A 17,989-nucleotide genomic window follows, 5' to 3' on the forward strand; every position below is an offset into this window, starting at 1 on the left:
ACCCTATTCCAACTGCAACATGCATTTAAGTACAGCACCTTCAATCCTGCATTCTTTGCCCTTATGAGTTTTGCCTCTGTGGTACAACATAACTCTTTGCTCTGAGCCTTTGTACCCAATCAATGGCGTGTCCTTCCTTATATCATCTACTTTTAAATCTGCTGGCTCATCCTCAGCTCTATCGTACTGGTTCCCATTCCACTGCCATATTTGTTTAAACCACTCGCAACAGCTCTAGCAAAGTCAATCCTCTACTACCACTCTCTGTCTTCTCCCATGAAGCCAATGTCTAATACAATTTACTGCCTCATCCTGAATCCAAGCAACTGACCCTTCTTGACCAACCTCCAACATGGGACCTTGTCAAAGCCCTTGCTGAAGTCCATGTAGACAATATCCACTGCTTTTCCTTCATCAACTTTCATAGTAACCTCCTCAAAAAACTCTAGAAGATTGGTTAGACATGACCTACCACATGCAAAGACATGTTGACCATTCTTAATCAGTCCCTGTCTATCCCAATACTTACATTTCAGGTCCTGTGCCTCCTCCCTGAGGAGGAGGAGGAAAGAAGACACGTCCCCAGTGCCGAGGATCATTAATGATGGATGCCGACGTCCTGGGGCAATGTCTTCAATAGCAGGGAGGGCCATGGCCATGGTGGAGCCGAGTCTGTAACACTCTGCAGATTGTTGGAGTTTCCAAACAGGATGGAGATGCAATGAGTCCGAGGGGCAGAATGTGTGAAACAGACACAGACAGCGGCAAAGCTAGGAAATCAATCTTTTATTCTGATAGAAAATTAGAGCATGCGAGTGAACTTTTATTGATTGTCAGCTCATGATTCAGAAGTTCTGTTATTGTGGTTGACTGTGGATCTAGAAGCAGGATGGAAGGCAATCCCTGGCACTGTGTGTTGTTTGTAAACAGGAGTTTGGAAATGAAATCAGCTGCATTCCGGATCTGCTGGAGGACTCTCCAATTTTTTGTACACTGCAAAAAAAAGGCAGAAAATGTAAGGATGCAGAAGCATCAAGTATCCTATTAGATGAGGTACAGGAAAATCCTGAAGGATCCTGCAAGTATTTTAAGAGTAAAAATGTAGCTAGGAAGAGAGTACATAGAAACATAGAAATAGGTGCAGGAGGTCATTCGGTCCTTCGAGCCTGCACCGCCATTTATTATGATCATGGCTGATCATCCAACTCAGAACCCTGTACCAGCCTTCCCTCCATACCCCCTGATCCCTTTAGCCACAAGGGCCATATCTAACTCCCTCTTAAATATAGCCAATGAACTGGCCTCAACTGTTTCCTGTGGCAGAGAATTCCACGGATTCACCACTCTCTGTGTGAAGAAGTTTTTCCTAATCTCGGTCCTAAAAGGCTTCCCCTTTATCTTCAAACTATGACCCCTTATTCTGGACTTCCCCAACATCGGGAACAATCTTCCTGCATCTAGCCTGTCCAATCCCTTTAGGATTTTATACATTTCAATAAGATCCCCCCTCAATCTTCTAAATTCCAACGAGTATAAGCCTAGTTCATCCAGTCTTTCATCATATGAAAGTCCTGCCATCCCAGGAATCAATCTGGTGAACCTTCTTTGTACTTCCTCTATGGCAAGGATGTCTTTCCTCAGATTAGGGGACCAAAACTGCACACAATACTCCAGGTGTGGTCTCACCAAGGCCTTGTACAACTGCAGTAGTACCTCCCTGCTCCTGTACTCGAATCCTCTTGCTATAAATGCCAGCATACCATTCGCCTTTTTCACCGCCTGCTGTACCTGCATGCCCACTTTCAATGACTGGTGTATAATGACACCCAGGTCTCATTGCACCTCGCCTTTTCCTAATCGGCCACCATTCAGATAATAATCTGTTTTCCTGTTTTTGCCACCAAAGTGGATAACCTCACATTTATCCACATTAAATTGCATCTGCCATGAATTTGCCCACTCACCCAACCTATCCAAGTCACCCTGCATCCTCCTCACAGCCGACACTGCCGCCCAGCTTCGTGTCATCCGCAAACTTGGAGATGCTGCATTTAATTCCCTCGTCCAAGTCATTTATATATATTGTAAACAACTGGGGTCCCAGCACTGAGCCTTGCGGTACCCCACTAGTCACCGCCTGCCATTCTGAAAAGGTCCCGTTTATTCCCACTCTTTGCTTCCTGTCTGCCAACCAATTCTCTATCCACATCAATACCTTACCCCCAATACCGTGTGCTTTAAGTTTGCACACTAATCTCCTGTGTGGGACCTTGTCAAAAGCCTTTTGAAAATCCAAATATACCACATCCACTGGTTCTCCCCTATCCACTCTACTAGTTACATCCTCAAAAAAAAAATTTCTCCTAAAGGATTGGTATGATGATCTGTGTGTGGAGCCACGGGAAATGGATGTGGTCTTGGATTAGGATATTGATTTGTTATTTTTCTTGGATTTTCTTTGTAGTTTAACTTTCCTATGTTTGCTTGTATTTTTATATAATCACCTATATACATGTAATTGTTCAGTGAATTTCCCAGTAATTATGGTACAGTTGCTTCTATATTTTTCTGGAAACTTGTAAGTTTTCTGTAGCAGATGTCATGCCACTTGAATCTGGCAATTTTATAGGTTAATTGCTATTACTGGAATTTTGTAATCCCCAGTCTGAGTATGAAATGACCATGACTTTTTCTTTGCCTTTCTTTTGCTCTGTTTCCCTTTCTTGTTCATTTTCTGCTCTTGTAATACTTAATAAAACACTTGTAAGCAACAAGTTTTAAGCCTCATCTTGACTTTCTAAGAAACTTTGAATCCTAATGCTTCTTAAATGAAAACTTTTCATGTATATTTATTTCTTTTTATTGTATGTTTAGAGATACAACACAGTAACAGGGACTTCTGGCCCACAGGGCTGGGCCACCCAATTACACCCGTGTGACCAGATATCCTTGGGAAGTGTGAGAAACCTGGAGCACAGGAGGAAATTGAGCCCGGGTCGCTGGTGCTGTAAGTACATTACACAGACTGCCATGCTACCGCACTGCTCCTATTTATTGTGGAGGTGGAGCTGGTAAATTGAGGGAAGAGAACAATGATATCCTGGACCATATCAACATTACAAAGGAGGTTTCAGAATGTATTAAGGCAGATGAATCCCTGGGGCATGATCAGCTAAATCCAAATCTTTTTAGGAAACTGGGTCTCATGCCAAGATTTCATATGACTCCAGAATCCCACCCAACCACCCGCTCCCTTCTGAAGTGGCCTAGTTGATTATCAACCTGTTCTATGTCATAAAGCTCTTCTGCACAGAAACAGGACCTTTGGCCCATCTAGTCTGGCCTGAAATGTTATTCTGTCTAGTCACCAACCTGCACCCAGACCAAAGAGCTCCATACCCCTCCCATCCATGCATCCAAATTTTTCTTAAATGCTGCAATCAAACCTGCATCCACCACATCTGCTAACAGCTCGGCCACACTCACACCACCCTCTGAATGGAGAAATTCTCCCTCAGGTTCCCCTTAAATATTTCACCTTTTACCCTTTACCCATGACCTCTAGTTCTCATCTCACCCAACCTCAATGGAAACATGCTGCTTGTATTTGCCCTAACTATACCCCTCTTAATTTGGTATACCTATCGATCTCCTCTAATTCTATGCTCCAAGGAATAAAGTCCTAACCCATTCATCCTTTCCCTATAACTCGGCCCTCGAATCCTGGCAACATCCTTATAAATTTTCTCAGTACTCTTACAATCTTATTTTCTTTCCTGTACGTCATAAGACATGGTTCTTTCACAACACCTGATACTGCCCTTGTTTAGCAGCACCTGCCACTTCTCAGCACGGTCAGAAGGCTTCTATGGTGGTGGAGGGTTTCAAGTTTGATTCACAACAGCACGGTTACACTTAGGATCAGCAGAGGGAAAACCGAGCAGACAGATGGCATCACATCTACACTCCATCTTGGAACAGGCTGCGATTTAGGCTGAGGGGACTGCAAAGACAAAGAACCAGAATGGAGTGGAAGCCAGGAGGAGGTGTGTGGGCCTAAAAGCTGTTTATTAACACATCACACGGCACAACGTCTCCACTTGGCTGGGTAGGGATCACAAAGTGGAGATCGGCCAGGGACACAACGAGAAAGCTGGGTTGACTAATACAAACAAAGGGAGTTTGAACCCCTGTGTCTGAATCAGAATTAGACTTATTATCGCTGACTCAGATAACATGAAATTTGTTCTTTCGCAGCAGCAGTGTGGAGCAAATACAAAAAATAATGAAACTTACAAAAATAAAGAAATATTGCTTAAGTTCTTACAGACATTTACAGAAATGAAGGGGGCACAAAAGGAGGTAATATTCATGGATTATTCAAAAATCTGATGGTGAAGGGAAGAAGCTGTTTCCGTATCTGCAGCTCGAGAAGCTGAAGTCTGATGATACAGTGCACGGGAGTACACGGCCGAGAGAGTATTGTGAACACTATCCTTCTAGAAAGTAATTTGACTGTCTTCACCTGACCTGGTTTATCGGTTAATTGTTACAGCACTAGAAACAGTGACTTTGGAGTTACAGTTAAACTATAACAGACAGGAGCAGAAAGGCCATTCGGCCCATTGAGTCTGCTCCAATCTTTGATCACGGCTGATCTCAACCCCATTCTCCTGCCTTCTCCCCGTAACCTTTGACACCCTGACTAATCCAGAACCCATCAATCTCTGCTTTAATAATATAAAGCACAGTCATCTGTGGCAATGAATCCCACAGATCTATTACCCTCAGGCTAAAGAAATTCCTCCTCATCTCTGTTCCAAATGGACTTCTTACTCAGAGGCTGTGCCCTCTGGTCATAATTTCCTCTACTATTGGAAACATCCTCTGCACGCTCACTCTATCCAAGCCTTTCAATATTCGTTAAGTTACAATGAGATCCTCTCCTACATTCTTCTAAACTCCAGCGAGTACAGACCCAGAGCCAAACACTCCTCATAAGTCACCCTTTCATTCCTGGGATCACTCTTGTGAACCTTCTCTGAACCCTCTCCAATGCCAACACACCTTTTCATTGACATGGGACCCACAACTGTTCACAATCCTCCCAAATGTGGTTAAAAGCTCAGCTGTGTCAGATACAGTACCAGGGTGTGTCAGCTACAGCCAAGTCCCTGGGCTGTGAACAGTGGTAGTTATGTTTGTGACACCGACCAAGAGAAATGGCTTCAATCCTTTCCTTTATCAGTCCAAGGTAACTTCGGTTAGTCCATCATTGGATAGTGTAACAAAGGGCCGAGTGGACCAGCACGAGGATGGGGCAACGCAACACAATGTCCTCTGCATCATGTTTAATGTGAAGTCTCTCTGAAGGATGGTGTCCTGGGGCAGCATGGAAATAACAGAGGTCCATGAACAGACCCTTAGCATTGCCATAGGCAGAGGCAAAGGGCAGGAAAGAGATAGAGAAACTCATTTAATTTAAGCTTAACATGGAAGAATAGTGGTTAGTGCAATGTGTTGGTTCTTGACACAAATGGCACATTTCACTGTCTCAATGTACATGTGACAAATAAAGCTAATGTTTATGTTTAAAAAACTGTATAAAACTTTAGTCACACAATACTTAAGTATTGTGTGCCTCTCTGGTTGCCCTGTTCTAGAAAGGATGTGGAGACTCTGGAGAGGCTGCAGGTGGTTTACCAGGGTCACTGATGCAGATGTTGGTAATCCAGAGAAACACCCAAAATGCTGGAGGAACTCAGCAGGCCAAGGATGTTGTGTTGAAGTTGTACAAGACATTGGAGAGGCCTAATCTGGAGTACTCAGTGCTGTTCTGGTCACTTACCTACAGGAAAGACATCAGTAAGATTGACGGAGGTATAGAAAATTATCAGCGGTATAGCTAGGGTAAATGCAAGCAGGCTTTTTCCACTGAGGTTGGCTGAGGATAGAACTGGAGGTCATAGGCTTAGGGTGAAAGGCGAAATATTTAAGGGGAACCTGACGGGGAACTTCTTCACTCAGAGGGTGGTGAGAGTGTGAAACGAGTTGCCAGCAGAAGTGGTGGATGCTGGTTTGATCGCAACGTTTAAGAGAAGTTTGGATAAGTACATGGAAGGGAGGGGTATGGAGGGCTTCCCAAAAAAAAAAAATCAGATTTAACTTATCAGGCCCCTTGTTTAATGGTATTGATCCATGGCATAAAAAGGTTCGGAACCCCTGCCCTAGATTTATTTTACTTTTATGCATTCTGAAACCTCCATGGAGGGAAGGGTGTCATGGAGATAACCCTTACCTTTCACTGTGGTCTGCAGTTAGAAGAGTCCGTTCACTTCTTGAGTCTCAGGGTCCAAATCAATGTCATAAAAGCAGGGTCGGGTTGGCAGTCCTGGCATGGTGCTCATCTGTAACACACACAGAGGCAGAGTTACTGACTGATCCAATCAGTGGGTGCCGTCCCGAATCTGGGGTTGGCAGCTATGCACTTCCATCTTCTTTGATCTTGCAACAGCACCGAGTACAGCCTCTCCTCCAGTTTGTTCTCGCTGGCCGCCTTGGCACTGCCCGCCGCCGCCCCCGCCGAACTCGAGCCCGAGGCCGTGCCGGCCTCCAACCGCGGCTGCTTCTTCGAGCTCGGCCCTTCCTTAGGCGGAGGCCTTGAGCAGGTCCAGGCATACGGTGCAGTGCCCAAGTTCATCATATCTCTTCTAACTAGGTGCATAGCATACGATTCGTACTACGTGGTGAGGCTTTAATCTCTTCCACGGAAGATGGCCGTTGGCTCAGAAGGAGCTCATCCACCCTTTGTCAGGTCCTGTTTTTTTTAAGTCCTGCTGGGTGTCCTCACATCCTCCTCACCAGACTAAGTCCGGTGGGGGTGCCGGCCCAAGTCGCTGACCACTCGACCATGGCCCCCGGCTGAGCACTGGGAGCCCGCCCCCCACCGAATCTCTCTGAGCGCCCGGCGCCCGAAAGAAAACCATGGTCAAGCGGCCGGCGACCAAACCGGAACTGTACTGATCCAGTACAAAGGAATATACAAGTAGGGACTAGATGACCATTCCACAGACACACACAACAAAAGCCAGACATCAAAAGTGAACACTGCCCTTGTACTAACCTACTCCTCACTCACACAACCCCTCCATGGAGGAGCATCAAAACAAAAAGACTGACATGCAACCCATTTCCCTTCAGCATGGACCTGCATGCAAGCAGCAGAGAGCTGGAACTGCAGAAGGATAGTACTGGGGGAGGGCACGGTGCTGTGGCAGGGAGAGCCGCTACCTCACAGGTTCAAAGATTCAAGTTTGATTTTGACCTCAGGCGCTGTCTGTGTGGAATTTGCACACTTTCCCCATGACCATTTGGGGTTCTCCCAGGTCCTCTGGTTTCCTCCACATTCCAAAGATGTACAGGTCAGGAGGTTAAGTGGCTGCTGTAAGGTACTCTTAGTGAGCAGGTGAGAGGTAGAATGTGGTGGGAAGTGATGGGAATGTGAGGAGAATAAAGTGGGATTCATGTAGGATTAGTATTTGATGGCCAGCATGAGCAGCTGGCTGTCTGACTATAGCTCACAGGGATCTGTTCTGGGAACCCAGCTTCTGTATGGATCCATTCTGGGACACTGCTCTTTGTGATTATTATAAATGAATTTATAAAAGGTAATGGGGAGAAGACAGGAGAATGGGGTTGAGGGGGGTAATTAATCAGTCAAGACAGAATGGTGGAGCAGACTGATGGGCCAATGGCCCAATTCTGCTCCTATTCTTATGGATGGAGGAAGAAATGGAAGAGCGGGTTAGTAAGTTTACAGTTGACATGAAGGATGATGGAAGATGTGGATGGTGTAGAAGATTGTTGTAGGTCACAACAGGATATAGACAGGACGTAGAGCTGGGCTAATATGTGGCAGATGGAGTTCAACCCAGAAAAGTGTGTTCACCTTGGATGGTTGAATTTGAAGGCAGAGTATGGGATTAATGGTAGGCGTCTTAACAGCGTGGAGGAACAGAGGGACCTTGAGATCTGCGTCCATAGATAGCTTGAAATTTCCGTGCAAGCCGATAGGGTGGTTAAGCACGTGTACGGTGTGTGGGCTTACATTAGCTCAAGAGCCGTGAGCTACTACTGCAGCTCTATAAAACCCTGGTTAGATCACATTTGGAGTATTGTGTTCCGTTCTGGTCACCTCATTATAGGAAGGATAAAGAAGCTTTAGAGAGAGTGCAGAGCAGATTTACCAGGATGCTGCCTGGATGTCATGAGGATAGGCTGAGTGAGCAATGGCTTTTCTCTTTTGAGCGAAGGATGGTGAGAGGTGGCTTGACAGAGGTGTACAAGATGATAAGAGGCATTGATTGAGTAGAGGGCCAGAGACTTTCTCCCAGGGTGGAAATGGCTAAATACAAGACACTATGATATGTTGCCTCATTGCTCTGAGTATTACTTCACTGGTACCTTCAAATTTCCATTGTGTAACCGGGTAAGTTCATTGACACAGGATACTGAATACAGACGTCACTCAGTCAGTATGACTCCATTGTACAATACCGCTTGTCCGCAACTGATAAAAAATTAAGAGTGAACAGAGTTCCGAACAGCCGCGGGTGAAGGATTACAGGATGAATGGGGAGTGTTGAAGAACAGACGGCATTGTGTGTGTCAAGCCTCACTTCACATACAGAAAGCGTGACTTTGCTCTTTATGGGTAAGAAGACACCCAGTCTGGATGAACAATCTGTCTGGATAGGGCCACAGCTGTCTCTCTCTGGCACTCCGACAATCGGCAGAGTGCCCAGAGCAATGGGAGCAACAGGCTTTTCACCACTTTTGAAAAAGGACCTGCTACTCATAATTTCATTGAATTGACTTTATTTATTACATCCTTCACATACATGAGGAGTAAAAATCTTTATGCTACTTTTCCATCATAGTAATTTATAATAAATAGAACAATGTAACATAGAAATATACTCAAATCAGTGTGAGTTAATCAGTCTGATGGCCTGGTGGAAGAAGCTGTCCTGGAGCCTGTTGGTCCTGGCTTTTATGCTGCAGTACCATTTCCTGGGTGGTAGCAGCTGGAATAGATTGTGGTTGGGGTGACTCGAGTCCTGAATGATCCTTCGGGCCCTTTTTTCACACCTACCTTTGTAAATGTCCTGAATCATGGGAAGTTCACAGCTACAGATGTGCTGGGTTGTCCGTACCACTCTCTGCAGAGTCCTGTGATTAAGGGATGTACAGTTCCTATACTAGGCAGTGATGCAGCCAGTCAGGATGCTCCCAATTGTGCCCCTGTAGAAAGCTCTTAGGATTTGGGGGCCCACACAGCTTTATGCAGCAACTTGTATCTCGTGCATAGCAGTGTAGTGGTCAGCAGTGTTGTTACAGCGTCAGTGATTGGGGTTCTATTCCCACCGCTACCTGTGAGGAGTTTGTACATCTTCTCTGTGACAGCGTGGGTTTCCTCTGCATGGTAGCATAGCGGTTATGTAAAACACAGAACAGTACAGGCCCTTCAGCCCTCAATGTTGTGCCAAGGTGATTGGAGAAAAGTACAGGGGAGATGTCATACAGAGTGTGTTGGGTCCATGGAATGTGCTGCCGGGGTGGTGGTAGACGCAGATACATTAGGGACATTTAAGAGACACTTAGATAGATATGTGGATGATAGAATAATGGAGGGCAATGTTCCCTCTAAGGTGTGCGCATGCGCACATCTTTTACAACTAGTGCACAAAGGAATTTAAACTGCGAACAAAAGTTTGACACCCTCTACTTTGTTGGCATGTTAAGCACACTTCATTTCAAGTTTTAACACATTAAACAGATTTCATCATCTAATCTACTTTGACTTCTTATAATATATCACTCTGCAGCTGGTAGCAGGCTTTGCATGTTCTCAGCTGTCACTGTGCAGGGTGTGGAAATTGTACAGCTCGAAGCACACGGCCACCCTTTTCTGATGCTGGGATATGGCATTTTTCTGTCAAAAAGTCCTGGGCTAGTTCATCTCAGATAAGTGAAATTCTTTTCTTTTGATGAATATTTATCAAAATAAAACACTGTCTTCCACTATACCTATATGGACGTCCAGAAAAGCAGAATAAAACCACCAAATACGTGTTCTGAAAAACAAAGCTTCTGAGCGCAAACAGCAACATGTGTATTTATCTGTGAGTTTGAAGCTATTCTTGGTATTTTATTATCCTTAGAATAACTTCAGGTTTACTTCCACTTAAAAATTCAGTGCGCACGTATTGAAACTAGGCAAAAAAATTATACAGCACGAAGATTCTTGTGCACACTGGTCATTACAAATTAGAGGGAACATTGATGGAGGGTTATGTAGGAAGGAAGGACAAAGTTGATCATGGAGTATAAAATCTGTCTCTGATATCTCCCCCCCCATTCTTTCCTTCAATCACTTTTAAATTATGGCCCCTTGTATTAGCCATTTAGCCCTGGGGAAATCGGCCCTATCAACATCGTATACACCTCTCACCATAACACTGTTACAGAGCCGGCAATTGGGGTTCAGTGCCCACTGCTGTCTGTAAAGAGTTTGTACATTCTCCCTGTGATGGCATGGGTTTCCTCTCACCTTCCAAAGGTTAAGGCTAGTAAATTGTGGGCATACTATGTTGGCGTCAGAAGTATGATGACACTTACTGGCTGCCCAGCACAATGATTTGATTTGATGATATCGATGCATTTCACTGTATGTTTCGATATTTCAATGTACAAGTGACAAATAAAATCTTTAAAAAAATCTTTAGATGATTAAAGCAACACATCAAATGCTGGAATAACTCAGCAGCTCAGGCAGCACTTATGGAGGGGAATGAACAGTTAACGTTCTGGGCTGAGACCTTTCCTGATGACCATTCCAGTAAGACGGTCACAGCAGCTTTTACAGGGTCAACCAAAGGTGATATTGTCATTTTTAAAACTTCTTTTTTCACGATTATAAGACCCTGCTGGACATCAAGAACTTAAAGTACTGCAAGTCTACCCCAACAGCGAGTTGCTCATTGGTGGAAAAACTGAAGGAGCTGGACAGTGCAGATCGTGCTGCTACCTGAGTCAGAGGGGTTCTGGTGCACAAAGGAGGAGGAGGCGTGCAGTCTAACAGCGACTGATCGTCTTTTTTTTCTTGTGATCACAAGATCCTGTTGGATGTTGTTAATGTGGAATGCTGCAAATCTGATTCAATGATTTATTGGCAGACGGCACGGGAGCTGCATGGCTTTGGTCATGGCAAGGACTAGGCCTCAAGCCGCTGTGTCGCTAGTTTACAGCCACCCAGGAGGGAGGTGTCTGCTGTCTCCATTTTACTGCCATCTTGTATATGCTACATGTGCTTTGTGTGACTGATAGTAATGTGTTTTGCACCTTGGTCTTGGAGTAATGCTGTTTCATTTGGCTGTATTCATGGCTATTTACGTATGGTTGAATGACAATTAAACTTGAACTATGAAGGGTCTCATCTTCCCTTCATTTTCTTCTGTAGATAATCCGCTGAGTTCCTCCAGCATTGTGTGTGTTTTGCTCAAGATTTCTCTAGTGTCCCATGTTCCAAGCCATTTAATTTATGAGTCTATTGCCTACCCACGCCCTCGGGGAAACACACCATTGGTGTGTCATCCAATTAACAACTTGCTTTTTCTTTTGCAGTGTGTTAATTAAAAGCGACTGCAGCAGAGAATCCTCATCAATGCCTGTGAACTACCCACTCCTGGCTGGCCCTACTAACTTAGCTCCATTTTCAGAGAAACTGTTTTCAATAAAATAATCCGCATTTACTCAGATCGGTCTTGAGAAAACCGAGGAAAGTAAATGTCTTGACGAAGGATCTTGGCCGAAAATGTTGAGTGTTTATTCCCCTCTATAGATGCTGTCTGAACTGCTGAGTTCCTCCAGCATTTTGTACGTGTTGCTCTGAATTTCCAGCATCTGCAAAATCTTTTGTGTTTATGAGGAAAGAAATGATATGTAGATTAAAACAAAACAGAAAATGCTGAAAATACTCAGCAGGCCAGGCAGTGGAGAGAGAAAGAAGAGTTAACGTTTTAGCTTGATCAGAATTATTAGGCAAGGGAGCCTTTAAAAGCAGATTGGTAGAGAGCACAGTGTTATGACATTGCACAATGCCTCTGCAACCAGTTTGTTTTACCCTATTACAGGAATGATATGGAGACTATGGAGAAGGTGCAGAAGGGGTTCACCAGGATGCTGCCTGGATTAGAGAGTATGAGCTACAAGGAGAGGTTGGACAATCTTGGGTTGCTGTCCCTAGAGCATTGGAGGCTGAGTGGAGATGGTAGAGGTTTATAAGATTAGAGAGGCATAGAGTCAGAGCCTTTCCCTGCCCCCAGGCAGAAATGCTTAATATTAGTGTGCCTAGCTTCAAGGTGAGTGGGGAAAGTTTAAACGAGTTGTGCAGAATAATTGAGTATTTTTAAACACAGAGGCAGCGATGGAAGCAGATACGATGGTGGTGTTTAGGAAGCATTCAGACAGACACGCAATGAAGGAATAAATACCATATGCAGGCAAAAATACATAAAGTGCTGGAGGAACTCCGCAAGTCAGGCAGCATCTATAGAGGGCAATAAACCTGGCTCCTTTTGTTATGTTTCTCTTGCTTGAATTTCCTCCACAAAGTTCTCCATAAGGGCAGCATGGTGCATAGGCCTTAGCATAAGACTTTACAGTACCAGTGATCACAACTGGGGTTCAATTCCCTCTGCTGTTTTTAAGGAACTTACATGTTTTCCCCGTGAGCACGTGGGTTTCCTCCCACATTCTAAAGGTCCACAGGTTAGGGCTAGAAAGTTGTGGGAGCACTATGTTAGCACCAGAAACATGACGACACCTGCAGGCTGCTCAGCACAATCCTCGGACTGTGTTGGTCATTGATGCTAATGACGCATTATGTTTTGATGCACACGTGATAAATAAACTTGAATCTTGACAATAAAACTAATCTAATCTAACAAGTTCTCTCACCTATTAAATTTATTCAGCGTTCAAGCTGCCTCAATTAAATCATCCCCTAACTTTTTATATTTAAGGGAACAGAGTCCCGGTCTCGGAAGTCCGCCACATGAATCAACTATTGTGCCCTGATGTACTCACAGTGCCCACCAGTGGGTAGAGGAACCCAGCACCAACGCTTGCCCTGATATCCCGGATTGGCAGAACAAACCCAGTTGGTGCTCCCTTCTTCTCTGGCTCATGGGACAACGACAGGTGAGTCTTGGCCATGCAGATAGGAAGGCCGGCAAATCCCTGGTCAAAACAAGAAGAGACTTTAAGAGTAAGGCAAGGACTCCTCATTTTATTCAATGTCAAACCTAAATAGAGCCACTTTACACAACTACTGGTATTTGTCAGGTCTACCAAAATAAAGTGAAAAAAAATTTGTATCATCCAGACAAAATTACATTGATCTTATAGTTCATATAATTTTTGTAATCTTTATGTAAATATTTTTCCATAGTAAATGGAAAACACAATGACAGAATATTGGATGATATCAAAATGGAGGGCTATGTAGGAGGAAAGAGTTACATGGATATTGGAGTAGGGTTAAAAGTCTGAAGGGCCTGTAGCATGCTGTAATATTCTATGGTGTTGCAGTTACTGAGAAAGTGCACAGCAGGTAGACAAATAAAGTGCAAAGGCCTCAGTGAGGTAAATTGGGAGAATGAGTTCATATTTATCATACAAGAGGGTCAGTTCAAGAACCTGATAGAATTTCAGAACCGGGTTTGCTGTTGCTGACATATGTGTGAATCTGTTGTTTTGATAGAAGGATAAAGGCTGTCTGAGCCTGGTAGAACACATACTCAGGGTTTTATATCTCTTGGATTCGGCGGAGGTAGGGGTGGAGAAGAAGAGATATGCCTGTCAGGTCAGCAGAAAAAGCCATTGGCTAGACTCTACCATCACTGCAGGACTTGTACGTGGCCAACAAAAAGAAGCAGACAGGAAATACCATTAAACTACCCACTCTGCAAACTGCCTTTTCCCAAAGCTTCCTTCTGGAAAGTGCTAAAGGGCTATTAAATCAAACACTTCATGCCATCTTAAAAGTTTTCCTCACAGGCAGTTGACTTGATCAATCATTCTTGTTAGCCCTCCCCTCCCCTCTCTATGAATTACCTCAGTCACTGCACTATAAATACTTTAAACCATTTAAAAAATGTTGTTTACATTGTAAATACATGCTGGTATTATGTATTTGTGCATTTTATTCCAAATTTGTACTTTAACCTCCAATTTATTTTATATAATTCTTTATTCTGTCTAACTGTTGAATGTTTTTTTTTTGCAGGTTGCGACCTGACCAACACATCACACCAAATTCCTCATACATGTAAATGTATACAGCAGATAAAGTTAACACAAAATACTCTGCAGATGCTGGGGTCAAAGCAACACTCACAACACGCTGGAGGAACTCAGCAGGTCGGGCAGCATCCGTGGAAATGATCAGTCAATGTTTCTGGCCGGAACCCTTCGTCAGGACTGAAGAGGGAAGGGGCAGAGGCCCTATAAAGAAGGTGGGGGGAGGGTGGGAAGGAGAAGGCTGGTAGGAGCCAGGCAAAAAACCAGTAAGGGGAAAGATAAAGGGGTGGGGGAGAGGAAGCAGGGAGGGGATAGGCAGGAAAGGTGAAGAAGGAATAGGGGAAAACACAATGGGTAGTAGAAGGAGGCGGAATCATGAGGGAGGTGATAGGCAGCTGGGGGAGGGGGCAGAGTGAAACTCGGATTGGGGAAGAGAGGGGGAGGGAATTACCATAAGTTGGAGAATTCAGTGTTCATGCCAAGGGGCTGGAGACTACCCAGACGGTATATGAGGTGTTGCTCCTCCAATCTGAGTTTGGCCTCATCATGGCAGTAGAGGAGGCCATGTATGGACATATCTGAATGGGAATGGGAAGCAGAGTTGAAGTGGGTGGCAACCGGGAGATCCTGTCTGTTGTGGTGGACGAAGTGGAGGTGCTCGATGAAGCAGTCCCCCAATCTGTGTCGTGTCTCACCGATGTAGAGGAGGCCACACCAGGAGCACCGGATGCAATAGATGATCCCAACAGACTCACAAGTGAAGCGTTGCCTCACCTGGAAGGACTGTTTGGGGCCCTGAATGGTGGTGAAAGAGAAAGTGAAGGGACAGGTGTAGCACTTACACTTGCAGGGATAAGTGCTGGATGGGAGCTACGGGCACTCGAATGGGCCCCAGCTATGTCTGCCTCTTCGTTGGTTATGTGGAACAGTCTATGCTCCAAACCTATACTGGTACTGCTCCCCAACTTTTCCTTCGCTGCATTGACGACTACATTGGAGCTGCTTCCTGCACCCATGCTGAGCTCACCAATTTCATTGACTTTGCTTCTAACTTCCACCCAACCCTCAAATTCACTTGGTCCATCTCGGAATTTCTCGGTCTCCATCTCTGGAGGCAGACTGTCCACTGACATCTTCTATAAGTCCACTGACTCTCATAACTACCTCGACTATACCTCTCCCCACCCTGCCACATGCAAAAATGCTATTCCCTATTCCCAGTTCCTCCGTCTCCGCCGCATCTGCTCCCAGGATGAGGCTTTCCGTTCCAGGACCTCTCAAATGTCCTTTTTCTTTAAGGATCGTAGTTTCCCTTCTGCTGTCATCAATGATGCCCTCACCTGCATCTCCTCCATTTCGACCCTCACACCATCCTCCATTTCGATCCTCATCCCATCCTCCCGTCACCACAACAGGGACAGAGATCCCCTTGTCCTCACCTACCACCCCACCAGCCTCTGGATCCAGCACATCATCCTACGCAACTTCCGCCACCTTCAACACGACCCCACCACTAAGCACATCTTTCCCTCTTTACCCCTCTCCACTTTCCACAGGGATCGTTCCCTCTGCGACTCCCTGGTCCACACGTCCCTCCCCACTGATCTCCCACCCGGCACTTATCCCTGCAAGTGTAAGTGCTACACCTGTCCCTACACCTCCTCTCTCACCACTATTCAGGGCCCCAAACAGTCCTTCCAGGTGAGGCAACACTTCACTTGTGAGTCTGTTGGGGTCATCTATTGCATCCGGTGCTCCCAATGCAGCCTCCTCTACATCGGTGAGACCCGACGCAGATTGGGGGACCGCTTTGTTGAGCACTTCCGCTCCATGCACCACAACAGACAGGATCTCCCGGTTGCCACCCACTTCAACTCTGCTTCACATTCCGATTTGGGTATGTCCATACATGACCTCCTCTACTGCCATGATGAGGCCAAACTCAGGTTGAAGGAGCAACACCTCATATACCGTCTGGGCAGTCTCCAGCCCCTTGGCATGAACACTGAATTCTCCAACTTCCAGTAATTCCCTCCCCATCTCTTCCCCTATCCCAGTTTCACTCTGCCCTCCCCCAGCGGCCTATCACCTCCCTCATGGTTCCACCTCCTTCTACTACCCATTGTGTTTTCCCCTATTCCTTCTTCACCTTTCCTGCCTATCCCCTCCCTGCTTTCCCTCCCCCACCCCTTGATCTTTCCCCTCACTGGTTTTTCATCTGGCACCTACCAGTCTTCTCCTTCCCACCCTCCCCCCACCTTCTCTATAGGGCCTCTGCCCCTTCCCTCTACAGTCCTGACGAAGGGTCTCGGCCTGAAACATTGACTGTTCGTTTCCACGGATACTGCCCGACCTGCTGAGTTCCTCCAACGTGCTGTAGTGAATAAAGTTGATCCTTAATCCTTGGCCTATTCCTTTACCAAGTAAGCAGCATCAAAAAATTAACAAAATGCTGAACATAAGAAACATGAGCAGGAGTAGGCCATCCGGCCCATCCAGCCTGCCCTGCCATTCAATAAGATCATGGCTGATCTGTCCGTAAACTCAGCTTCACCTACCTGCCTTTTCCCCATAACCCTTAATTCCTCTATTATGTAAAAATCTATCTAACTGTATCTTAAATATATTTAGTGAAGAAGCCTCAACGGCTTCCCCGGGCAGAAAATTCCACAGATTCACCACTCCCTGGGAAAAACAGTTTCTCCTCATCTCCGTCCTAAATTTTCTCCCCTGAATCTTGAGGCAGTGTCCCCTAGTTCTAGTCTCACCTACCAACTCAGTGGGTCAGGCAGGATCCGTAGAGGGAAATGGACTGTCAACATTTTGGGTAGAAACCATTTATGCTGCCTGACCCACTGAGGTCCCCCAGTGTGTTGTTTGTTGCACCAGATTCCAGCATCTGAGGTCTCTTGTGCCAGCATCAAATTGGCAGAATAATAGAAAACAATGACAAGGTTATTACAGGTTCAGTTCAGCAGTTACTCCCTTGTACAGTGTCAATGTTGAAAGGGATGTGGTATTGGTTGAACTTGCTATAGAATGGGGATGAAAACATAATCTAATTTTCTAAGAGAGAATGCAGTGTACATTATTGCTGGGGCAGATAAACTAGATTCATTTTTTAACCAAGACAGAAGATATAGGGGTAAATCTACCCGGGGTTCTTCCACAGACGGTGAAAAGGCACTTGGCAATAAGCTAGGCTAATCTATTATGATTTTATCCCCATGCTTACAGCGTGCTGATCACATGAGCACGTTTGGGCTCCTTTCTATAAACACAGGGAGCCGTGATCCTGTTTTACCTCTTCACACATCCTGGACACCCACAGGCAAAGGTCAAAGAGATTTCAACATTTAAAAGAAATTTGGACAGGTACATGGTTGGGAGGGGTACGGTGGGCTATGGTCTGGGAGCAGGTCGATGGGACTAGGTAGAATAATAGTTCAGTGCGGACTAGATCACCTGTTTCTGTGCCGTAGGGTTCTGCAGAGGAATGATGGCTGAAGAACACAAAGAAAGGGCACCAGCTGTGCCATTCTGGAGGGAAGAGGGATTACAGTTCTGGCAGTCATGGACTGACTCAGCAGATGGTGAATGCCCATTGAGACACACCTATTGTGTG

The 17,989-nt window shown here is 45.3% G+C and overlaps 1 protein-coding gene across 2 annotated transcripts in view; it reads right to left on the reverse strand.

Moving 5' to 3' along the window:
- Positions 1 to 775: 775 nt before the first annotated feature.
- The window catches only part of mthfd1b (methylenetetrahydrofolate dehydrogenase (NADP+ dependent) 1b), an 83,050-nt gene continuing 65,836 nt past the window's right edge, over positions 776 to 17,989 (reverse strand). For both annotated transcript variants that reach the window (XM_063045600.1, XM_063045590.1), the window contains exons 26-28: positions 13,150 to 13,302; positions 6,299 to 6,407; positions 776 to 993 (exon numbers count right to left, since the gene is read on the reverse strand). In XM_063045600.1, coding sequence (XP_062901670.1) covers positions 6,318 to 6,407; positions 13,150 to 13,302 — 243 coding nt within the window. In that variant the 3' untranslated portion in view covers positions 776 to 993; positions 6,299 to 6,317. The remainder of the gene's footprint in view (positions 994 to 6,298; positions 6,408 to 13,149; positions 13,303 to 17,989) is intronic.

This window comes from Mobula hypostoma, chromosome 1 (genome assembly GCF_963921235.1).
Source record: "Mobula hypostoma chromosome 1, sMobHyp1.1, whole genome shotgun sequence".
NCBI lineage: Eukaryota > Metazoa > Chordata > Chondrichthyes > Myliobatiformes > Myliobatidae > Mobula > Mobula hypostoma.